At 42.9% G+C, this 25,914-nt stretch overlaps 1 protein-coding gene across 6 annotated transcripts in view; it reads left to right on the forward strand.

Moving 5' to 3' along the window:
- Positions 1–1,287: 1,287 nt before the first annotated feature.
- TRIM36 (tripartite motif containing 36) overlaps positions 1,288–25,914 on the forward strand; it is a 68,781-nt gene continuing 44,154 nt past the window's right edge. For 5 of the 6 annotated variants that reach the window (XM_042452729.1, XM_042452733.1, XM_042452730.1 and 2 more), the window contains exon 1: positions 21,827–22,065. In XM_042452729.1, the coding sequence (XP_042308663.1) occupies positions 22,039–22,065 (27 nt within the window). In that variant the 5' untranslated portion in view covers positions 21,827–22,038. Of the gene's footprint in view, positions 1,384–21,826; positions 22,066–25,914 lie in introns of those variants that run through there. The other variant, XM_042452735.1, reaches the window with a different exon arrangement.

Consider the following 25,914-nt stretch of genomic DNA (forward strand, 5'->3'; position numbering starts at 1 on the left):
AAATGTTGGAAGGCCCATAACACACACAATGAAAAAAAGATTTGAAGGCCCATCCACACCCCACATACTCACTTAGGCCTGTACAGACTGCCAAAATAAAAGCTGCTTGGGATCTCTTTGGAGGTATGCTATTTAAATGATGCATGGGCCTAAGAGTCCGGAGGTCACGCCAAAGCACACTCCATTCCTAAGCACTGGAGGGCAGCTTTGGTGCAGCTTCCGGTTTAGGACCCATGCATCATTTAATGCATACCTCCAAAGAGACCCAAGCAGCTTTATTTTGGCAGTCTGTAACAGGCCACAGTTTTACACAAAGTCAAAAAAGACTGGAAAACCCATTACACACACCTACAGGGTCACCACAAGTTGAAAATGACTTGAAAGCCCATTACACAGACAAACATAGTGTCATCACAAGTCGAAAACGACTCAAAGGACATGACACACACACACACACACACTCCCTCCATTTTTCTGAGGGGAACACGAGGGTCACCGCATGTCAAAAATGACCTGAAGGCACAGCACCACACAACAGTGTGGTTTATTGTGGTGGTGGTGTTGTGCCTTCAAGTTTTTTTGTTTGAATTGTGGTGACCCTGGTGTTATGTGAGACCCGCCTCTTGAGTTTTTTTGATTGTGGTGATCTGTGGTGTGTTGTGTGTTGTGATGGGCCTTTGAGTCTTTTTTGACTTGTGGGACCCTGTGTGTGTGTGTGTGATGGGCCGCTTTGAGCTTTTTGACTTGTGGTGATGCTGTTGTGTTGTTGTGTGTGAGGGCCTTTGAGTCTTTTTTGACTGTGTGTGCCCTGTGTGTGTGTGTGTGTGATGGGCCTTTGAGTCTTTTTGACTTGTTGGTGATCCTGTGTGTGTTGTTGTGTGTGATGGGCCTTTGAGTCTTTTTTGACTTGTGTGTGACCCTGTGTGTGTGTTGCCCCTCAGAAGGCATCCTCTCAGGGGCTGCTTTTGCCAGGCTCCCTGCTGTGTGCCAGAGCCCTCCATTTTCTGAGGCGAACTTGTGGGGCTCTGAGGGGAAAGAGAAGGGAGCCTGAAAGTCTCCTTTAGGAGGAGCTTAGGCCTCCCCAGGGATGGAGGAGAAGATGGGCTCATCATGAAGCCTTGCGCCTCCCTCAGCCAGCAGCAGCAGCAGCAGCCTCTCCTGCTCTCCCCCTCTCCCCTCCTTCCTCCTCTCGGTTTTCTAGTCTGGCTCCTCTTCGCCTCAGAGAGGCTCCTCCATTAAGGCAGCGCCTCTTTGCTTGGGAAGGAGCCCTTGAATAAGTGTGGAGGCCTCTTCTGAGGAGGAGGAGGCAGAGGAGGATGTCGTCGTCTGAGGGGGAGGAAAGGACGGACTTTGTACATCGTGGACTTGCTGGAGAAAGGCAAGGTAAGGCAAAGGCAGGGAAACCCATCCTTCCTTCCCCTTATCCTCCTCAGCTGAGGGAAGGCTGCAATGAGTGCCCGCCAGAGGAGCACAAACATGCTCCTCGTCCCCTCCGTTGGACCCAGTCTCCCTTAAGCGCTGGCGGTGAGGAGAGGAAGGGGCGTGAGGCAAGCAGGAGGGAATACTACTGCTATGACTGTTCTACTACTTGGAGGACTGGTTTGAGTTTGGACTACGATCAGGGTTCGGATCCTCGCTCAGCCATTCGAGCCACAGGAGACCTTTAGGCAAAGTCACACTCTTCTCAGCCTCAGAGGATGGCGAGTGAGAACCCCTCTGAGAACTGGCAAGAAAGCCATAGGATAGTGTCACTATAAGGAGTCTTTATATAACGTAAATATGTACTACATACATACATGCATGCATATATATATATATATATATATATATTATAATAAGCCTATAAACTCACTATATGAGGCACTCCACGACAAAGCCATTGTTACTAACCTACTACTAGTAGTAGTGAGAGCCAGCGTGGTGCAGTGCTTTGGGTGTTGGACTATATGACTCTGGAGACCTGGGTTCGAATTCCCTCCCAGCCATGGAACCCCACTGGTGACCTTAGGCGAGCCACACCTTCTCAGCCCAGAAAGAAAAACCCATTATAGGGTCGTTTTAGGGTCCCATAACCGGGGGACGAGGGCTCCCTCCTTCGGGATGAGGGACTATTCTGCTATTGAGAGCCAGCGTGGTTGAGTGGTTGGACAGGATCGGACTTGGAGATCTGGGGTTCGAATCCGGCGGCTGGGCGAGGAAACCACTGGGGAACAGCCTCAGAAGCCACTGAGATAGGAAACGAAGGCACACAACGCAGCAGCAGCAGCAGTAGCAAAAGTAGCCAACTATGCTATTATACTCCTGCTATAATACAGGGAGTGGCGTCCCTGTCCTCTTGTTACAAGAAGGAGTCAGCACTACCCCCCTCCTCCTCCTTGTCCATTTTTATTTCGGGGGTGGGAGTATGCCCCACCTCCCTCGTTTGGGGACGGATGGTGGGCATCTCCGGGGAGGACCCGGGGGAGTGTCGCCTCGTGGCCAAAAACGCCGCGCCCAAAGGTCTGGGCTCCGGAGTGAAGGCGAGGATGAAGCCGGGGCTCAGCCGTGCTTACTTATGTCTTAATAGTATAACTCAGTCATGTTTTGATTCTACTCGTTTACTCATAAATCGTAATTCTGATATATCACTCAATGGTTATATGACATACACAACTGGCAAAATTACAACCATCTTTCAGTGACGATATCTCATGCACAGAATAATAAGTGTGTTTTCCTCTACATACTTTCATGTGAGTAAAGTGAAAAATTTGACCATAGAGTCATAGAGTTGGAAGAGACAATAAGGGCCATGCATCCAGTCCAACCCCATCCTGCCATGCAGGAACTCTCTGTCAAAGCACCCCCTGACAGATGGCCATCCAGCCTCTGCTTAAAGACCTCCAAGGAAGGAGACTCTGCCACACTCGGAGGAAGTGTGTCCCACCATTGACTCTCAGGAAGTTCCTCCTATAGCTGTGTTACTAGGATCAGTACATAGAGAGATCTTGTCGCACCTTTGTGGCTGACTAAAGAAAGATGAGCATTCATAGGCTTCAGTCTACTTAGATGCTTCCACCAAATGCATCTGAGGAAGTAGACTTAAATCCTTGAAAGCTCACCCTGCCAATTTCTTTCTTTAGTTAGTTGCAAAGGTGCTACAAGATCTCTCTACATACTGAGCTCTTAAGTTACTGTGATGGCAGGAGTTTGTGGACTCGAGGAAAATTTCTTGGGGGCAGAAGTCTTTTTTGTGGGGTAATGCCCTCAGTTTGGTCCCTGCTCAATACCCCTGGAGTTGTGGGGGGGGGGGGGGGGGCTTATTGATTTTTATCCCTCTGTGGCAAGCCTGACAGGCAAAGAGGCTGCACTGAGCGGAGGAAAGGCTCCAGAGGTCCAAAACACACTGCAGAAGTAATCCAGTTTGAGACCACTTTAACAAGGAATCCTGGGAACTGTAGTTTTATCTGACATTGAGCCTTATAAACTACATTTCCCAGGACTCCCTAGTGCTGAAATGCAGTCTTAAACTGGGTTATTTCTTCAGTGTGTTTTGGTCCATAGTGACCCTTTGTTTTTGACTCATGGCGACCCTAAGGTGAACCTATCATAGGATTTTCTCAGCAGATGTCCTCAGAGAGGGTTTGCCATTGCCATCCTCTGAGGCTGAGAGAGTGTGAGTTGTTGTGTGGGTCTTTGTTTATGCTCAAGCAGAGAATCGGACCCTCATCTTCAGAGTTGTAGCCTACCATAGGGTTCTTTTTCTCAGAAGACATTTGGCACTGCCTTCCTTTTTAAGGCTAAGAGTGGGTGACTTGTCCCAGTGGGTTTCCATGGCTGCCAAGGGATTCAAATAGGGTTCTTCCAGCACTCTAGCCACTACGTTACACTAGCACTCTCCTTCAGCGTAGACTACAGATCATTCCTACAGCTGCCACACTGCAAAAATAAAGCAGTTTGACACCACTTTACCTTTCATGGCCCAATGCTATGGATTTGTGGGATTTGTAATTTATTGTGGCAGCAGAGCTCTCTGAGCAAGAATGTGAAACATCGTGCAAAACTACATATCCCAGAATTCCATAGCATTGAGTCATGACAGTTGAAGTGGTGTCAAACTGCTTTGTTTCTTCAGTGTGGCAGCAGCTCAGATGCATAGAATATGCTTAGCCCACAAAAGCTTATGCTAAATAAGTTTAGTCTAGTGCTACAAGACTACCTTTCTGTGGTTCACTTTTCCCACTGAAGGAGACTAATGCAGTTAGCTATTTGAGAACTGTGTTGAAAATGGCTGAGCACCTTCTTTGGTGCCCTTTGGTTGTGGAACTTGCTGCCAACCAAGGAAGGCTAGGCTGGTCCCTCCCTGTTTTCCTTCAGCCTCATGCAAAGACCTTTTTGTTCAGATAGGCTTCCAGGTACTGACTGGCTGTTGAGGAAAGAGTTTCAAGGGGTGGGTGCTATGCTTCAAAATATTGTTTAATTCAATAATATCTTAATAGTATAATTGTTTAATTGTGACTTAATGTTATAACTTTTTGCAAGCTCTTATTTGTATTTGTTTATTTTTTAAATCTCTTATTACCTGTTTTAATCTTGTTGTGAGTAGCCTTGACATTCATTCTTGGGGGAAAGGTGGATCCCACATCAAATAAATAAATGTACACAAAAATGCTTAAATGACCTTCATAACATGTCACACAACCCTTCATTAATGTGTTTGTATTGTGATCACGGAGATGAAAAAATACATAAAAGGCAGAATGCACATTTAAAACATGTTGGCTTGTGAGGTGGGACATTTTGAATTACCAATAGTTAGCTACCGAACATTTGGTTATTAATACAAAAGACCCTTCAGTTCCTGATCCTGTTTGCTGAGGTCACTGTGGAGATGGGATGTGGAAATATCAGACGTATTAGAAATATTGACATGCCTAAAATATCACTTTTGATATCAACTCGATATTGAAAAAGGAGGGGTGCAGAGTGTTAGACTTTGGGGGAACGGCCTTTTTGCATCTGCTGATATACTTTGTCACATTTAAGAAATGTATTGTTATACAACTTTTTTACATGTTGTTATACATTCTAAAGGATGAACATTTATGAAATTGATTTCTCTTATTCTAAGTAGTTCTCTCCCGCTCGCCCAGTGAGGCAACATTTCCCCTCTCTGACCAGGATATGATGTATTAAAAATGGGGAATCTACCACTTGAACATTTAATGCATAGCATAACTGCCATTTTTTAGGGTTACTGAGCAGCATTAGTTGGAATAACACTGCCTGTCTTTATATACTGTAGTTTTGTCCACTGGAGTTTACTTGGCTGCTCACCTGGGGAGGATGCTCTAATTAAAATGAATAGGAATGGAGATTCAGTCACCAGTGCATGACACTAATATAGTCAATATTATATAGTCCTTTCAGCAGACCTCTGCATATAGTTTTAACTTACTAATATTTGTACCAGGTTCTGGAATAGCCTAGGCCAGATCTTCAAAAGTTTTGCTTTTGCACTGGTCTAATATGTTAGACCTGGAGAGATAAAATTAATTCTACAACAACTGGAAAACTAAATGTTAAGAAGCCTTGGACCAGCTGAAGATGATCTCCTAGCTGTTTTCTCATATGAGTTCCTCCTTCTTTTCAGGTGTACAAAATAACTGTGATAGTCACTTTGCACTCTGGCACTTTCAGTCAGGCTGAAATCATGTTCTGCCTTGAAAATGAAGCAGAGCCTTTCCTTCTTTTACTACAGTGAGGACATAATCTATAACTGTTTTTGTATTTTTCTTAAAAAATAGCCATAGTACAGCCCAGAGGGCCAAATTTCTAGACTTGTAGATGCAAGGGATTTTGTGCTATGAACCTTTAACATTTGTGGTTTCTTTTTAAAGAGTTGCCTCTGCAGTTATATGATATTTGCATAAACATCACACATAAGGGAGAGGAGTTGTTTGGTAAGTTCCCCACAAAATTTTAGAAGGACAGGTAGAGGTGGGTTGTACAAGGAGAACCTTTAAACCTATGTGTTTTACATTATATAGTGCATTATAGGGCTCCTGGTTGACTCAGCCTTCCATCCTTTTGTAGGTCGGTAAAATGAGTATCCAGCTTGTTGGGGCAGTTGGCTTACACATTGTAAACCACTTAGGGAGTGCCTAGCACTATGAAGTGATATAGAAATGTAAGTGCTTTTGCTATTCCTGTTATATAATATATTGCATATATGATGGTAAACCAGAGTTTGGGATAGGCTAATTAGAAATTACTTGGCATTCCTTTCTTTTTCCAGCTACAGACAGAACTACAATATATGACAACTGTAGCAGAACCAGGGACAACCTAACCTCTTTTGGAGTGTGAGTGACTTTTAAAAGTTACTCTATGGCTGTGGAGGTATAGCCTCACTGAATTGAAGTGGGCTTCCAGTGTGGCGTAATAGTTTGGGCGTTGGATCCTGGAGATCAGGGTTTGAATTCCTGCTCAGCCATGAAACCCACTGGGTGACCTTGGGCAGGTCACATGCTCTCAGCCTCAGAATTGTTTTATTCAATCCTAATTGAAGTCAGCTGAGGATGGGAAAGCAATGGCAAACCTCCTCTGAACAAATCTTTGTTAAGGAAAAAGCAACATGGGACATACAGTAAGAGAAATAAAACTTGTATGTGAGAGTCAGAATGACTCAGCAGAAGCCAATAGAGAACCACACAGGTGTGAATGGTAAAGCAATTAACAGGTCCTGAGTGCCAAGGACAAGAAATGCATAGTGGATAATTGGACACACCTGACAATTGTTAAGTGGTCAAGGCTGAGATGATGAAATCATTAATTGTGGGATGAACAAGGAGAACCAATGGGAATGTTGTACACGCCTACTGGGTGGAAACAGACCACAGTAGGTGGTGCCATGCTTTGGTTATAATAATGACTATGGATCCCAGTGCATTTTGTGGGTTGTAGTTGTGGGTAGTAGTAGTGGATTGGAGAGTGAGGAGTTGAGTATTGTTTGGAGCTGTATATAGTAGAATAAAGTAGATCTTTTATATAAGACTACTGAGTTGTCTGGTGTCTTGGGTGAAGCTACAAGAACCAGCAGGACCCTGGTGAAGAAGGGTGAAGACTTCTGTGGAAGCAAGAGTGAGAAGGCTTGGAGAGTTTGTCGGGGTCTTCAGCCTGATCTCTGCAACTCTTGCAAAGATACAACAACTGGCCAAAACTGGTCAGCGTGGTGCACAACCAGGTGGTGAGTTCCAGGCCAGGTGAAGAGCCACAACTCCCATCATCCCTGACAATCTTGCCAAGAAAACACCATGATAGGGTCACCTTAGGATCACTATAAGTAGGAAACAACCTGAAGGCATATAACAACAACAAATCAAATGGCTCAGTTGCTGGCTCCCGCTCTGTTGTGAGTGTTGAAGAAATTGTGAGGTGAGTAGGAAGAAACTGTGGCCCTTTACAGACCGCCCAAAAGTCAGCAGCCAAACCGTGCAACTCCTCTGCGCTGCAAAAAAGGAGCGCGGAAATTGCGCTCCTTCCAGCAACCCAGAAGAGATGTCGCAAGTGCCAAAGCGGGCACTCACGATGTCTCTTCTGGGTTGGGACGTGCAGATGCAGAGCGTCCGCTACGTCAAGATGGCAGTGCCCATCTGTATAGGACGCCACCATTTTGACGTATCGATTACGCGCGAGGGGCAAGGCACGTCCGGAAGCGCAGCCCCTCATGTGTAATCGCGGCACGATGACGGTGCCTCTTGCGCCCGTCTGTAACGCACCTGTGTTTTGTGTCCATTGGCTCATAGCATTCAGATCTTTAAAAAAAACCCCTAAAACTGTTTTGTTTGTGTTACTTCTGTTAAATAAGGAAGTGCGTAAAACATGATTTTTGAAAATTGTAATTAGGACTGTAACTCTTTTTGAGGGACTTGAATCAATAATGTTAACTAACTGGTTTTGAAAATAAAATAAAATAAATCGTACTGCTTTCCTAGCTATATGTTCAGGTAGCGCTTGGTACAAAACACTGAACCTGAAGAGCAGCAGTACCCAACTCTTTCAAACAGAGGAGGAAGTGTCTGAGTCTTCTTGGCTCTTTGGTTTAGAGCTGAGCAGGCCAACTCATCTCTGTGGCTTTACTTCAAAGAGTGAAAAAGGAGGCAGTGGATGTGGCAAGGTCATTGTACATCTCCTCCTCCAGCTGTGCTACCTCTTAGAGCTGGTGGCCACTTACTGTAATTTGGCAGCAGGTACCATTTTGCCTTTTGTTTTTTAGAAGGGAGGGAGTGCCCTACCTTCCTTTATCAACAGCCAAGGAGAAAGCACTAGGGGAATTTGGTCAGGTTGTAGTTGGAAGTTGGTGTTAGACATCATTGGACAGACAGCATTAGGACACCAAAATGAAGGTCCTTGGAAGCCCTGACCAGAATTTGGAAATAACTGTTTAATAAATAACCTAAAGCTAGTTATTGTGGAAGGTAACAAGCAGTAGCAAAGCAGTACTAGAGTTACATTTCAAAAGAATGAGTAAGAGTTAAGCTATTTTACAGCTGTAAGGAGTAAAGGTTTCTAGATACTTGAAAAACATACTTTTAAGGATATTTTAAGAGGCATGTTGTAAGAAATTTTCCAATTCTCTATCATTCTCTTTTAAATGGGGACAACCCATTTGAAAGAGAATAAAATGAAAGTTGGAAAAGTAGGAAGCAGAGTACAGTCAGCCCTCCATATCCACAGATTGAAAGACCCACAGTTTGAAAATATTTTTAAAAAACTCCCATGCGTACAAAAAGGAAACCTTGATACTGTCATTTTGTATAAGGGACACCGTTTTACTATGCTATTGTATTTAATGGGACTTAAGCATCCATGGGTTTTGGTATCCACAGAACCAAACCCCAGCAAGTACTAAGGGCACTCTGTAACAAGTAAAACAAGTTTCTTTAATTACCGTCCAATTAAAAAGATTGTATGTACAGCGCTGTGTAAATTTACAGCACTTTATAAATAAAGGTTAATAATAATAATAATAATAATAATAATAATAATAATAATAATAATAGTTAATAATACCATAGCAAGTAATGCCAACCGTTTATTTTTCAAACAGTGTAATGAGTAATGGGGACAAATTACTTTAAAAAAGTAACTTTTCAGGCTTTAGCCCTGAGCACTGATCCTGTCAGCCGCAAGAAAACAAGGAAAATGCTGGAATAGCTTCTTATAAATTTCTCCGATGTCCCTCCCAATTGACTTTGTGATTAGGAATATTTAGAAGATCCCTAATACATCATTTCTTGATGGAAAGCTATAGTTGTCAGCTGCAAACTAATTCCTTCTGCCAACATCTTCCATTTATTGAGAGTTTGTTGGAGGTTCAAATATGTAATTAGATAGGCTAGAAAAAACTTTTTAAAAAACCTTTTGAATTTTAGTCCAGATGTTTTCAAAGCTCTGGAACAAATGCACTTACATCAGACCCAAGTCACCTTGTAACTGAAAGTTGTGGAATTGCCCCCAAAATGAAATTATTCATCTTAGGTTTGTGCCTCATCCAAGGTGTCTGACCACTTTCCCCCTTTCACTATGTTCTCAAATGTTGACATTTACTGGGGGGGGGGGATCAAACAGGAATAGATGTGAATCAGGAGAACAATCTGATTTAAGCATATCTGGGCTAAAGGGTAGAGAGAATATTGTTTTGCCTGAAGCAAGGTGTTTGTATAGATCGTGGCTGGCTGAAACATGATTAGGTTAGAGCAGCCTAGAGGATGAGAAATTAGATCTCTCGGGTTCATTCTCAGTCATTTGATCACTGGAGGTTCAGGCCCACTCTGAAGAGTTGACAGTAAAGGAACAAAGGTCCGCATCAGGGAAGGAGTGTATACTGTGCACATGCTTATCAGTTCTACTTCGTTGTGTTATCGTAGGATGTTCAAGACAGTTTATTTGCAGGGTTTGGAAATGCTCTCCTTTGAGCTTTCTAATTCTCATAGCCCATACACAGCCATCCCTTGTTGGCATGACATACAGACCAAGTGAAGTACAGTTTTCATGATTGACTTTCTTGACGCACCTTAAAGAGTGTTCCAGTCTAGCAAAAATGCCCACATAGAGAGTCTATAACGAGAGTATCTTCAGAAACAGAAGTGTATTAGTGCTACGGAATAGAATAGAAATAGTTGAGAAGGCCTTGGGAATTAGCATTGCATAGGATCAGTATGAGTTTTATCATGATGCAATGTAACATCAGAGCCAGTGTGTGTAGCGGTTTGAGTCTTGGACTAGGACTCTGGAGACCAGAGTTCAATTCCTGCTTGGCCATGAAATCCACTGGGTGACCTTGGGCAAGTCACATGTTCTCAGCCTCAGGGAAAGGCAATGGCAAACCTCCTCTACACTGTACAAACCTTGGCAAGTAATCCACATGATAATTTTGCTTTAGGGTTACCATAAGTTGGAAACAAGTTGAAGGCACACAACAACAACAACATTGTAACATAGGCCCGTTACAGACCGCCCAAAAGGGGCGGTCTTGGGCCGCTGCCAGTTGCAGTGCAGGGAAGCCGCTGCAGCCAAACTGTGCGACTCCCCCGCGCTGTAAAAAAAGAGCGCGAAAACCGTGCTCCTTCTGGCAACCCGGAAGAGACGTCACAAGTGCCAAAGCGCGCACTCGCGACGTCTCTTCCGGGTTTAGACGTCCGGACGCTGTGCGTCTGTTACGTCAAGATGGCCGCGCCCGTCTGTATAGGGCGCTGCCATCTTGCTGTACGGAATACGCACGAGGGACAAGGCGCGTCCGGAAGCGCCGCCCCTCGCGCGTATTCCTGGCGCAACGACGGCGCCGCTTAGGCCCGTCTGTAAGGCACCATAATTATCTTGAAAGTAGCTTGTCCCAAAGGGATATCCTGCCTCTGACTTCCAGCTCTGTATGGTATGGAAGCTACTTTGTAGCCAAATACCGAATAGTTACTGGAACAATGTTAAACTAAACATTTTGGTAGTGCTAAATATACATGAAGTAAAATAGGCTATAGTGAATGTTGATATTTATACATTCATCTTTGCTTTTATAAGGGGCAAAACAGACCGGCAATAAGAGCCAGCTTGGAGATGGCGTGGTGACCATACGCGGCACGTCCCAACTCCGTCCCCAAAGCAGAGTCATGCTGTCCACCCGACCAGATGGCGGGCAGCATGAGAACGCTCCTATGGTGCAGCGATTAGACACCGCATGCCACAGAACCAGAGAAGAGCCTTGGTAGCAGTGAAAGATGCTCCCTTTCCCCAGTGCAAAAAGCCACTCCTTTTTGTCCCAGGAAAAGGACAGATTGGGGCTGCAGCATGGCGGTTGCCACAGCCTCGATCCAGGCCATCTGTTTTTGGCCAAAGTCTCTTTCTGAGAGCTCTTCTACACTATATTACATGCTTCTTTCAAGCTGTTCAGGGAATCAAGTCCTGATATATCTTAGAACTCCAGTCTTGATATATCTTAAGGTTTATATTTCCAGTTAGAATTAAAGAAGAATAACAATAATATCTTCACAGTGCTGAATATCTTGTGTCCATTAAATGGTAACAATAGCAATTAAATCCATTTCAATTCTTGGTTGAAATATGATTAAGATATAGATAAAAGGAGAGTGAAAATGTCTGTAAGACACTATAAATACTAGGGAGATTGGGTGAGATGTGGTTCCTTGTCGTAAGTATGTACAGTGGCTAACCTATGTTTGTATTGCATAATCTGTGAAGTGACTGCAAGACAATTCTTGACTAAGATGATGTTAACAAAATGCCAGCTCAGTTGGCAAAGACAACTCAGCTCTTAAACCCTTTGCTTAATTACTACCTTGAAAATTGTGGTCTCCCCCCTCCCTCCCCCCAAAAAATCTGAAGAAATGACCTTGGTGTGGAATTTGAAGAGTTTCTGGATGGCTATATTTAGTTTTATTTTCATAATGTAGACTGATCTTAACCTGTGGATGTATGAATTGTGTTAGTGTTTCTCACTCCTACTGGAAGTTTATTATGGCTGTTCTGAGGATTCATGGATTGCAAAGCAATGGTCCTATATTGCTAAGTGATACTTCTAAAAATACTTGCATTTTTGTGATGGCAGACAGAGAGTATAATAGGAAAAAGCTGTCATCTTTTAAGGAAATGATTCAGGACTTGTAAATGTAGTTTAGGAGGGGAAACCAATAATAGTTTTATCTTTCTGAAACTTTGAAAGCCAAACTCCATTTGGTGTGATGTCACCTCTTTCCCACTCCATAAAATGGGCAGCCTACATTTTATAATAACCTTGAGAATGAGAATTTTGCTGCCTATTTCTTCTACTCTGCTTCTCTCCTTGCTCTGTTACTCTAATCCTGACTTGGCTCTTGCCTGCTGAGGGGTTAAATATGTGTGTACTTTTCGCTGAGGCTTCTTATTGTTACTCCTTTAGGAATATAGCCCCCATAATCTCAAGAGGCAATTCTCAGTTACTATCTTAAAGGGAATTTTTAAAGCTTTGCTTTCAGCTATCCCTCTAGTTGTACTTAGGTGTCCCTAGAATCAGTGTCCCTTGATGAGAGTATGGAAAATAACAGTATGGCTGAAACATTTTTTCTGCCTTCATGAGAAACCTTCTTTGAAGAACCTCATAAATAATTAAGTTAAAATGCCCAAATAATCAGTTAAAATAAAATGATAATGAAACCCTGTTTTGATATCATAACAAAAAAAATAACCAAATGGTCTGTTTTGCTCACATGATAGCATAATGATACTGCTGTCAGCACTTTCGTCTTTGTATGTACTTCTCCTTTCCACAGTCTTTGGCTGTGTATATATACACCACACTTAGAGCCTTATTGCATGCAAAATGAAAGCCAAAACAGATTGGGAGAGTAGCACCTTTCTCCTTGCTTGTCTGCTGTCATACCACTTCTGTTCTCTTCCCAAAGGTGAAGGTCATAAAAGTGTGCCTGTTGTGTTGCAAAAATCTGTTTGGAAAGGCATGCTTTTATGACTGTCTCCCTCAGGAGAACGGAAGTACTTTGATGGCATGTGGAGAGGCATAGAGAAAGCCACTACTATCTAATCTCTTTTAGCTTTATTTTCTATTGTATTAAGGCTCTTAGACTTTGCAGTCAGTTGTAGTATGGTGTGTGTTTTTGGACTGAAGAATAAGCATTTGGACCAAGATGTTTTAATGTGTTGCTGGATTAACCTCCCTACCCACAGTCAGTCAGTGCTCTGAAACCTTGTCTTTCTGATGCTAGTGAAGCTACTGTAGGTGTTCAGTAGGATTTGGGGTTAAAAGGGAAAAACCACATCCTCATTTTATGCATAAACTGTCTTCGCAGGGGAAATGTTTTCTTGTCTGGAATGTTGCTCTTTGTCTGGCAGTAGGAGTTTGAAGTACACACCATTTGATAAGTCCTGACTTGTGAAATGACATCTCTGCTTTTGGTTGTCTTCAGGATAGCATTTTAATACAGTAGAGAGAGCACATGAAAGAAAGTTGTATAAATGTTATGTGCTTGTAAACCAGCAAAATGTTCAAGATTGCTCATTAAAAATGGGAAAGAAGATCAGGCACCACTAACAGAGCTGGCTCCCCCTCCCTAAAGCCCCTCCTTGCCACACAGGTTTGCTCTGGAAAACTGGGGTGCCCATTCGGAAGAGCAGGGGATGGGGCTATAGGGGGAAGGAAAGGAAGTCCATTGGTGAGTGGAAATCTGCTTGTGCATCATGAGCTGTCATCTATTGTTTTTATGGGAACTAAGGTTTTTAGTTTTTTAGGATTACAACTTTTCTTATGGTTCCTGCAGAAGGTAATCTGCTTCAAGCTTTCATCATCAGCTTATTTATATGACATGCAGCCTTCCTCTCTTTCTGCTTCCCTCCACCTTTCCTAGCATTATTTTGCTAAACATCTGTTTGAACTATAACAGTATAACAAACTGGAAGAGTCAGATCTGGAATAGAGAGATGAAAATTGGGACACATGTGACCAAGGAACATTAGAGAGTGTGGTCAAGATGCCAAAGGTTATTAATGAGGAAGAACACAAAAGTCAGGAGAAGCAGCAGCAGTTTGCCTTTTGCATGAGTCTACAGGGAAAGCCAAGATTCTGCCCCTTCCTTTTCCCTGTCTAAGTTAATCGAATGCAAACTACTTTTGCACTTGTGAACTCATATTTTAAAATCAGTTGAAAAAGTGGGATAGCAGATGATTAATTGGGATGGTTGCTGTCAGATTAGGACAGTTGAAAGGTAAGAATTTACTAAAGACCTTTTAAATAAGTTAACAGCTCTTTTTGGCTGTAAGGGTCTCTTTCCCAAGTGCTCAGTGATATTTTGGGTGCCTCCAGATGGAGGGAGCCTTAGCAGTACCAGTGAAAAGGTTTTGTTCAGCCATACTGACTTTCATTCTTTAATGGGAGTTTTCTTGGTAGGAAAAAAAGATGGAAGAAGTAGAGGGTTAAAAATAGAAGTCAGCATTTTACTGCCCTGCTGCAAAATTGTGCAAATGAGTCAAAGCAATTGCACCATAAAAGCCTTGTCAGGAAGTGTGTGTACTTCATGCCTATGAAAGGGAAATAAATAGAGGTAAGAGAGGAATAACCAGGCTAGAGAGATGCAACTTCTTTTGACTTACGCACTCCTTACCTCTAATATCACAAACCAGTGGTGGAGGATATATGTTCTTCCAGATGTTTTGGATGTCATTTTCACACTCTCTCATCGTTGCTTATGCTGGTCAGGGCTGATGGGACAATAAATGGAGGGCCACATTATCCCTGCCCTGTATGATGTTAGGGTCAAAAGAAAGAGGTTTGTCATCTTGAGGAATAGTAGCCAATTGAGGGGGCCAATTTTGTAGGCTTTCAATTCCATCCCATCTTTCAACTCTTTCTAGGTAATTTAAGAGCACAATTTTTCTTTGGTTCAACTTGTGGACTAATGGCTAGGAAAAAGAGAGCACTGTTTGTTGCTAGTGAGTTGTTTTTAGCTTCATAGTTGTTTCAGATGTTGTGTTTCCTGTTACATCAAGGATAGACAAAATATTCACCTTTCCATGTTGTTGGATTGCAGCTCCCAAAATTCCTCACTTCTGACTGCAACTGCAATCCAACAACATCTGAAGAACTGCACTTTGTTGATTCCTGGCCTACATGCCAATAATATGCCTGGATTAGTTTCCCAATCACTCTGACTACAGAAGCAAACATAATAGATTCTCCCTCCAAATAGGGGTGCTTCTTTAATTAGAAACCTATGTAGTAATATGTGCAGTATCCACTCCCAGGCTGTGAACTCCGAGAAGCTGTTTTTTGCTTCATATAAAGCAAACGTGTCTTCAGACTTGCTTGATGTTGCTGTGGTTTGTCACTGTTTGACAGGTGTAATCCTATCTATGTTTACTGAAAAGTAAATGTCATTGTGTTCAGTGACATTTATTCCCATGGAATAAGCATGGATACATTAGGGAGTAGGCATCATTGTAGAATTATCGGAGGAAAGGATCCATTGAGCATGTGCACTTACTTTTGGGAAAACAGTGGCAGATTGTACTGTTTAAGTATCTGTCCTGGAAACAGCTCACAGTCTGTCATTTCCTGAGTCAGTGAGGTCAGGAGAGCACTCAAGCCCCTTCCTCCCCCAACAGACAGAAATGTAATAATGTCAGCAAAGCAATTAATCTGTATCTCCAAGAGCCCTTTAGAAGTAGAATTGTTTTATTCAATCCTAATTGAAGTCAGCTGAGGATGGGAAGAGCTAGTTTGAGGCTGTAACCCTATAATGCTTGCTTGGAAAAAAAGCCTCATTTTACACAATGAGCCTTACTTTTGAGTAACTTGTATAGCATCATATTGTTTGTGTTTTCATGTGACTTCTGTTGGATTGTATGGACTTCATTGTTTGTTTTGGCTCTTCTAAGATCTAGGATGATTCTTTTTAAAATGTTTTTATTATTTTTTATTATTCTTTTAAAATAATACTATTATGACTAATAAAAAGGATGCAGTGGCTCAAGCGGTTAAGACGCTGACTCTGTTGAGGCAAGATCAGCAGGTTGGCAGTTCAAGGCCCGAGTGCTGCATGATGTGGTGAGCTTCCATCACTAGTCCCAGCTTCTGCCAACCTAACAGTTTGAAAGCATGCAAATGCAAGTAGATAAATAGATACCACTCTGGTGGGAAAGAAAACAGCGTTCTGTGCAATCATGCTGGCCACATGGCCACCAGTGCAGTCCTTGGACAATGCTGGCTCTTCAGCTTAGTAATGGAGATGAGCACCGCTCCCTATGGTCGGACATGACTTGACAACCTTGTCTACACGGAATACCTTTAACTTTACCTATTATGACTAATACTAATACTAAATAATAATACTAATATTACTCTTTTTATAATACTTTTTGTTATTCTCTTTTATTATTTCATAATTTAGTTTTTTGTCCTGAAAAGCAGTTTATAAATCCATCCATTTATAATAAATGAAATAGTAGTTACTGATTAGTTGCTGTGTGACTTTATGCTTACTTCTTGCAACGTGATAATACAGTTTTCTTTGCAAGATTTATTCAGAGGAGGTTTGCCATTGCTGTCCTCAGTCAGTAAAAGTATTACTTACCCAAGTTGCTATGGCTCATCATGGTCTCTTAGAATTGTAATCAGAATCCTAGTCCAACACTCAAACTGCACTGCACTGGTTCTCATGTGAGTACTGCTATTCATCTGTAAATCACTAGTATAAAAGATAATATTTTTGATTAAAATCCTAATGGGACTGCAAATAAGATAGTAAAGAAAGAGAAAAACAATACCTGTTATGTCATGATAATAACTGAAAACTGTGCGATGAACAAGGAGTTTGCTCTGTTTAGAGCATTTTGTACTTCTACCTCTGGAGCAAAATCGTAGGACTGACTATTGGGTTCCTCACTGAACTGGAGAAGAACCTGTGATTACCTACTCTATCCACTGAAATAATGGATTACTGCTTTGATCATACAATGTTGTTACATCATAAAGAACATTAAGATAAGTGGTGGAATGGTGTACAGTACTATTGTGCTACTATCCCATACTACAGTGGTAGCTTAAAATGTGCTGCCATGTCCATCCATCCTTTTATTTCTATAGTATTCTGCCTTTCTCCCAGTTTGGAACTCAGGTCAACTTACAAAAAGACAAAATACAATAAAACACATATAGTTAAAAACATACAAAATCAAGATTAAAAATATGAAATAACAACAGAATTAAAACCATTTAAAATCTTACTTTACTAATGTCTGCTAGCTGAAAGGCATTCATGACTTTTTAAAACTGTGGCAGTTTTAAAATGCCTACTAAGCAAGAAAGATAATTGAAATCTTGCTTTGAAAGCACCTTAAAGCCCATAACAAACTGATATATCAACAGATTAGTCCCTTTGATCTGCCAGAAGTAGAACTGTGTGAGCATTCTCTCATGAGAATTCTTGACAGCAACAAAAATTGGGAGAGGCAGCAAAGCAATTTATAGTGGATCTACCTTATGTATACAAAATACACTATTGTTGACTAATGCCTAATGAATAGATGCTAACTGTGTTAACTTAGTCTTAATAAGGCTTTGTTTATTTTATTCCAGAACTGGGGCAATCCAAGGTTTGCTTTTTATTGTCCACAACAATTGAGCAATTATCTATAAGAATTAATGGTTATTGTTTACTCAGAGGAAAGACTGAGGAATAGGTTAGCATAAAGCAGCTGTAACTGCTATCCACTTACTTTTTTTGGGGGGGGGGGAGAGTCTCTCCGGAGTTCAGTTATATTTTTGCTGTTTGAAGACCAGCATGGTGTAATGATTTGAGCATTGGACTATGACTCTAGAGACCAGGGTTCGAATCCCCGCTCAGCCATGGAGACCCACTAGATAATCTTGACAAGTCACAGGCTCTCAGCTTCAGAGGACTGCAAAAGCAAACCCCCAAATCTTGCCAGGAAAAAACCTGTGGGAGTCACTGTAACTGAGAAACAACCAGAACAGCAACAACAAAAGACCAGCATCGTTGAATGTCTTGCAAGTTTAAAGATAAACGTGAAGAATTTAGGCAGTAGAATTGGCTCTATCACTTCGAAGTCCACATGTGCAGTGAAACCTCAAAACCTTCCCTACAAATAGGAAAGTAGAGGTTCTAGCCCAGCATAATGCTGTACAGTATTGGTTTCCTGTCAATAGGGGGTTTTTTTACACAAGAAAAAACTCTTGCCTCAAGTGATACATTCTGTTCTGCTTCATAATACAAACATGATATTAGGTGAGGAGCCCATCTTTGATTCATTTTGGAACTAGTCTTGTTGGTAAAATATTTTACTGATACCAAGAAAATAGTTCAGGTTACTTTGAACCTAATTCAGATCCCATCAAGCTCCTGATGACATTACTAATAGTGTAACAGGGTCAGACCATCCAACACCAGTGGTTCCAAAACCATAGCTTTCCTTAGCTATCACTTTTGCATGATTATCAGGTGCCCTAGAGAACATTACATTACCCACTTTCCTTGACAAAAGGCAGCAAAAGAAGCCTCTAGCAAGTGCCCCCCCCCCCCAAATATTACTGCTACTGGGACCAGGGGCAATCCCCACCAGGTCAGATAATCAGAAAGATAACAGTAGGAGTTTGGAATTTTTGGAGGTGTGGCACCACAGCTTTCTGAGAGAGAAGGCTAAATGTCTCACAAAACTACAGATGGCTGTTAAAGTGGTGTCAAACCAGATTATTTCCGCAGTGCAGATGCAGCCTGAGTTTCCAGATATTCCCTCCACCCCAAACTGGCCAGTCTCATTTCCTTGTAAGAATCGTAAACAATTGTAGGAATAAAACTTTTTTTGTAGTCGGTTTGGGGAGCATGAAAGATCTGAGTAGTTGCGGAAGAAAAACTAATAATGAAAAATCAACGCTATTGAGATAATCAACTGTATAAAAATATATAGGTCAGATGGAGTAGTCCTTTTGGGTTTTGACAGACTCTTTAATTCCTTTTAATTAAGCCCTTTAATTTTTTTTTAAGAGAAAGAGAGCGCTGAGGCCAGTGTCAGCCTAAATGTCCAGCTGGTGTGTTTTTAGAAGCTTAACTCTACATAACTTCAGGTAGCATTTCCACTCCCAGCCCCCATTCCTCGTGATAGAGAGGTTGTTTGCTGAATGTAGATAAAGTCGTCTGCTGTTTGTTCTAGAGGGACTGCTCTGAATTGGGTTACTTTGCTTTTAGAATTAATTATACCTTGTTGTTAATCAAATTTAGCTTAAGAGCAGCAGGAACAAGTATCTTGACTTCTCCCACTTCTCCCTTTTTAAAGCTCTGTCATGTTTATATTATGGCATGATCCTATGCACATTTATGCAGAAGTAAGCATAGGCAGCCTGTGCATCAAGCAGAGGGGTGCTTCCCCTACCATTTTGTGGTGGGGCACATAGTTCCACAGGACACTGCGGCAAAAATAAAAGAGGCCTCAAAGACCAACAAATGCATTATTGCGTGATGTATATTAGACACATGATGCCAGAGGAAAATTAAGCTCAGAATGTATTGAATTTATCAACACTGGTCATTCACAGAACTGTTAGTGATCAAAGAAACATCCTGACACTGGGTAAACCAATTAACACATGTAGTGTGATAAGAAACCATTGTCCCAATTCCTATGTGGGGGATAATTAGAACGTCCTCATGAATTGTAACTTGGCAGTGTCTCCCTCTAATGTCCCTTTGACTTCTTTTACCATACAATGGCTACTTTACAGCCAGTGACAAAACAGCTGTGGGAAACTGGACTGTTTAACCGCTTTTATTTATTTATTTTGCCATTTCTGTTGTTTGTTTGTTTGTTTTTCTGGCAAATGGTATGTTTGTATCCTTGTTGTGTGCCTTGTTGCTTGTTGTGAGTGTTGTTGAAGGTTGGGAGGGGAAGTAAGCCATGTTAAGCCAAGGCAGCTGAGTCATGAGAATCATTTTCAGATGAGACAAGGCTGACCCCTCTTCTCTAAAATGCCTTGACTTGGGCGGGTGATGTTCATCTTTCAAGTCCAAGGCACTCTGACTGCCTGCTTTGCTTCGGCTGTTTGTATGAAGACCACCTTTGGCCCCAAACCCATTTTCAGTGCCTTGTTAGGCTGTAGGCAAATGCCCTGTTGCTTCTACCAAGCAACCCAAAAGTCCAAGCTTAGCTGGACTGAGAAGTTGTTCCTTTTTCTTTCTCTCACCAGTAAGTCCGTCAAGAGAACAATAGGTTTGAGTGCTGGACTAGGATTTTGGGAGACCACGGTTCAAATTTCTGCTTAGCTATGGAAACCCACCAGGTGACTCTCACAAGAAGATACTTGCAAATGCCCCCCTTCCCCCAAATCTTGCCAAGAAAACCTTGTGGTAGGTTTGCCACGAGTCAGAAGTGACTTGAAGGCACACAACGACCAAACTGTTGCCCAGTGCTGTCTATGCATTTGGCAGTACACTTGGAGAAAACCTGAGTTTCTCAACTTTCAATCCATGTGCTTGGATATGATAATATAAGTACATCATCCTAAATGTATGCCTGAAATGAAATCCACATCTTGAACTCATCATCCTTTACCATACATTCCTACAATTCGCTTGCTATATCACTCCTCAAGTGATTTTTTTCGCCCATTTGTTGTCAGAAACTCAGTCAGCTCCTGGTGCTGTTCCAGGTCTTGTGTGCAAGGGCACATGTCGGGAGGACACCTCTTGTCAAAACCCAGAGCTCTTAGAATAAAGTTTGAATTAGCAGTCTGTGTCCTAAGAAGTATTTCCTTCTTTATATACAGAGATCTTGTGGCACCTTTGAGACTCACTGAAGGAAAGAAATTGGTAGCATGAGCTTTCGTAGACTTCAGTCTACTTCCTCAGATGCAAATGAATTTTGAATTGCAAATGCTCATTAAATTTCCTTGACTTTGAAAATCTCCCAGTGACCGCATGGCCAAAGAGGAAGGTGGCAGCCTGCAGATAGCCCTCCCTACCATCTGAACTAAGGCCAGAAACAGAAAATGCAGGAGCCCTATGGCTAACATCTTCAATTTCTTTCTCCTGTTTGCCTGTTGAAGTGTGATTTTGAAAGCTTGCAACATGTAATTGTGCATTTTGGTTGGTCCAATAAAGGTATCATTGTTTGGATGTTCCTCAGATGCATTTAGTGGAGTGGAAGTCAGGCACCACATACATCTTCATATACGTACCAGTGGCATAAATAGATCTGTGCCTGGCTTCAACTCCACCAAATGCCTCTGAGGAAGTAAAGTGAAGTCTAGGAAATCTCATGCTGCCAACTTCTTCCTTCCAGTGGGTCTCAAAGGTGCCACAACAAGGTCTCTCCACATAAAGTGTACATTTTTGAGTTTAAAAACTCACTCCTCTCGGGGCTCCATTCAAAGCTGCAGCTGTGTAGTTGGTAGAATCAGTAGAGAGAGATCTTACAGCACCTTTGAGACTCACTGAGAGAAAGAAGTTGGCAGCATGACCAAATGCCTCTGAGGAGGTGGACCGAAGTCTAGGAATGGCTGCTGCTGCTGCTGCTGCCAGAGCTCCTTTCTCTGAGGGAACAGTCTCAGAGGTGCCCCAAGGTCTCTCTGCCCAGTGATTCCACAGACTAGAGAGAGAGAGAGCTTCTTCCTCCCTTCCCTGGAGGGAGGGAGGGAGGGAGGCTGGGGCTGAGGTGCCTGCCTGCCTGCCCTGCATTGTGTCGTGGGCTGCGTTGCCAGGCTGGGCGCCCCGCCCCTCGCCTGCTCCTCCTCCTCGCAGGCCTCCCTCAGAGTTTCCTTGGGGCAGAGGAGGAGGAGGAGGAGGCTGCTGGGCGCCTCGCAGCCGCTTCGCGCGCCCGCCCGCACTCTCTTCTCTCCCTCGCCTTCAGGGAGAAGCCCGCCAAAGACCATCCCAGGGAAGAAGGCACAGAAAGAGAGAGGGGAAGGGACCCGCCCGCGCGCAACGGACACCTTCGGCTCAACCGCCCGTCCCAGGCGGAGGCGCAGGCTGAGGCGGCGGCTCGAGGATGGAAGGGGACCGGCTGGAACCCACCGTGAGTCGCCCGGAGGGCAGGCAGGAAGGCAGAGGAGGAGGAGGGCATTGGAAGGGATGTCCTACTCAGGAGGGAGCAAGCTTGAACAGGAGCAATGGATGCAAGCTCCAACATTAGGAGGGACTCCCTGACAGTCAGGGCTGTTCCACAGTGGAACACACTCCCTCAATGGAGAGTGGTGGAGTCTCCTTCCCTGGAGGTCTTTAAACAGAGGCTGCATGGCCATCTGTCTGATGTGCTTTGATTGGGAGTTCCTGCATGGCAGAATGGGGTGGCATGGATGGCCCTTGTGGTCTCTTCCAACTCTACGATTCTATGATGCTGAAGTGAGCGAACATGGTGATTTGACGGTACAGTACTACAACTCTGGAGCCCTGGGTTCTGATCCTGACTCAGTCCAACCCCATTCTGCCAATCAAAGCGCCCCCTGTGACAGATGGCCATCCAGCCTCTTTTTAAAGACCTCCAAAGAAGGAGACTCCACCACACTCGGAGGAAGGAGTGTGTTCCACTGTTGGACAGCCCTGGCTGTCAGGAAGTTCCTCCTAATGAAAGAGACCACAAGGGCCATCCAATCCAGCCCTGAACAAAACCCTGTTGTAGGACTGGAAGGCAGACAACATAACACACACACACGCAGTTCCAAAAAAACACACTGCAGGAACAATCCAGTTAACTGTGGCTCAATGCTAAGGAATTTGGGGAACTAGTTTTGTGAGGCATTTTGCCTTCTCTGTCACAGAGGGCTTTGGTACCACAATAAACTCCCTAGCACTGAGCCAGGGCAGTTAGAGTGGTTTCGAACTGGGTTTATTTCTCTGGTGTGTACTGTATTGGACCACAGAAGTGGAAAGGCAAAGGACTGGGAGGCTCCCCTGTTTTTGCCTTGACTTCTCTTTTGCCTGCAATCCTCTTTTTGGGGGGAGAGACCCCTTTGGGGCAGGGTGACCTGAGGTCCCCAACCTCTAAAGAGGAGGGGGAAATGGAGGACAGTCATGGAAAATGAAAGACACAGCAGAAGAAATGGTAAAAAAAACACTCACAGAAATGTCAAAACCATGCTTCTGAGTCATGCTCAAAATGGAAGGCATTCCAGAAAAAGAACTGGAGGACATGGCCAAACCTAAAAAAGACTGAAAGAAATCTAGATCCATGCTTCTGAGTCATGTTTGAAAAGGAGGACACTCCAGGGGAAAAGGAGGACATGACCAAAGAAACGCTTTGAAGGAAAAAAATCCATGCTTCTGCTCAGTCCTGCTCAGAATGGAGGGCATTTTGGAATTAAGGCTGAAATGTAGGCTGTGTCTTGGGAAAGGAGGATGCTTGGCCACCTTGCTTTGGGAAAGGGATAGGGTCTCCTTTTCTCTTCAGCCCCTTCCTCCCTTTTCTAAGCAGTCTCTGCCCTTGTCTTCTGCAGCAGCTGTCAGTGCTTCTCTGGCTGGATCCTTCTCCCCCACAGACCCACCCTTCTCCTGAAGGCTGGTTCCTCTTCCTCTGTTTGCTTAAGGCACGTACAACGGCAGAGACTTGGGCATAATATTGTGTGTCCTGTGCTGGTGGTTTGTGCAGACTCATTGTGCTGCGGAGGAGCAATTTTGGTGTGGGGGGGAGGAACTCCTGCCTCAAGATGCCTGTCAGTCGCCTCGGCCTGAATTTGGGGTCTCTTGATAACCCCTAAGATCGGCTGAGGGTGGTGGGATGGGGTCACCTTAGTGGGGTTTGCATGTGTTTGTGTGTGCCTGTGTGCGTGTGTGCGTGTGAAAGATTGTGAAAATTACTTTTCAGTTCTTCTGGGAAGATACCGCCCATCTCCTCTGCCTATATGCAGCAAAGTAGATGCGAGTGGTAAGGAAAAACGTAAAGATCAAGAATATAGCCATGTTAGTCTGTAGAATCAGTATGTAAAGAGATCTTGTAGCACCTTTGAGACTCACTGAAAGAAAGAAATTGGCAGCATGAGCTTTTGTAGACTTCAGAGGAAGTAGACTGAAGTCCATGAAAGCTCATGCTGCCAATTTCTTTCTTTCAGTGAGCCTCAAAGGTGCGACAAGATCTTTCTGTGTAAGAATCAGGAATGATGGATTGAAGCGGGGAAAATCTGCAGGATCAACTGGTTCCAGAAACCTGATGCCAATACTTAATATTGGCTGTTGTTGCTGTTAATCACCCTCAAGTGGATCTCGACTCATGGCTGCTCTGTGGATGAGACATTTTCAAGACTCCCTGTTCCCCACTGGTTTCCTTAGTTCTTGCAGATTCATACCCATGGCTTCCTTAATAGCATCCATCTAGTGTGTGGTCTTCCTCTCATTCTCTTTCATTCCACCTTTCCTAGTGTTATGCCTTTTTCTGATGAGTCATGTCTTCTCATACTTAATATACATTTGAAATATTTATGTGTATTTAACATTCATTTTCACCATTGTAAGTAAAACCTTCCACAGTTGGCCAACATCACATATAAAAATGACCAACCAAATCCATCTTCTCTATATATATGCAGCAAAGTAAATGCAAGTGTTCTCTATGGAAAAATATAAGAATGATGAGTGATGGATTGAAAAATTCAACAGGCTCAACTGGTTCCAGAAACCTGATGCCAATACTTAATATACATTTGAAATATTATACATGTTTAATATATTCATCGCTGTGTAAATTTACAGCACTTTATAAATAAAGGTTAATAATAATAATAATAATTTTTGCTATTGTAGGTAAAAGCCTCCACAGTTGACCAATATCACCTTCTGTGACAGATAAAAATAAAATTGGCTTTAAACACAAAAGCATCATAAATAACAAGATAAATCAGTTAACAATTTAAAATAATTAGTTGAACTAAAGTGAACAAAAAGGGTTTTTAAAAATTGGTTCTGTTTTTGACAAATCTGTTTTAAAATTCATTGAAAGGGTACATGCATTTTCTGAGGTGGGAGCAGTGAAGAGATGAGGCAAGGCCACTATTGAATAGGTTTCTGTTCCCTAAGATCTGCTGTTCTGATGATTAGGCCAGCTAGAGAGGAGGACCTCTGATTTTGTAGCCTGTGGAAAATTTTTATATGGGTACAGATAGTCCTTCAAACAACCCACTTCCAAACCTTTGATGGCTCTAAAGATCAGTGTTGTTGTTGTGAGCCTTCACATTTTTTCTGACCTAGGGTGACTTTAAGGCACAGAAACATTTTAAATTGAGCCTAAAAACAAACAAACCATAGCTAATACAACTGGCATGGAATTGGTGATCCATGATCTGCATGCCTGGTCCCCCACAAGTTTGGTACTTGTGTTCTGTATTAGATGTAATTTCCAAGCTGTCATTAAAGGCAGTTCTGTGTAGAAAGCATAACAGTATCCTAAAGGTAAAGGTTTCCCCTTTGACATGATTGTCAAGTCGTGTCTGTTACTTAGGCGAGGGAGCCAGCGCTGTCAGGGACGACTCCATGGTTATGCACAGAAAGCTGTTACCTTCCCACTGAAGTGGTCCCTATTTGCACTTTTATATGCTTTCAAAATGCTAGATTGGCAGAAGCTGGGACTAGTGATGGGAGCTCACTCTGTCACGTGGTGCTTGGGTCTCGAACTGCCAACCTTGTGATCATCAGACTTAGTGTCCTAACTGCTGAGCCTCCGTGTCCCTTAATAACCTATAACCAATAACCTATTCTGAATATATTGTGGGCATCTGTAACTAAAACCAGATCTGCTTTGTTGACATGGAACTACAGTTGATAAAGAGCACACATAGCTTCAAAGGTCCCTTGTGATTTCATAGGTAGCTCCATATCCAAGAAAGTTGCCAGACGGCATACAGTAGCTGCTCTTCAGAAGCAATGAAACCCCGTTCAT

The sequence above is a fragment of the Sceloporus undulatus genome, chromosome 2 (genome assembly GCF_019175285.1).
Source record: "Sceloporus undulatus isolate JIND9_A2432 ecotype Alabama chromosome 2, SceUnd_v1.1, whole genome shotgun sequence".
Lineage (NCBI taxonomy): Eukaryota > Metazoa > Chordata > Lepidosauria > Squamata > Phrynosomatidae > Sceloporus > Sceloporus undulatus.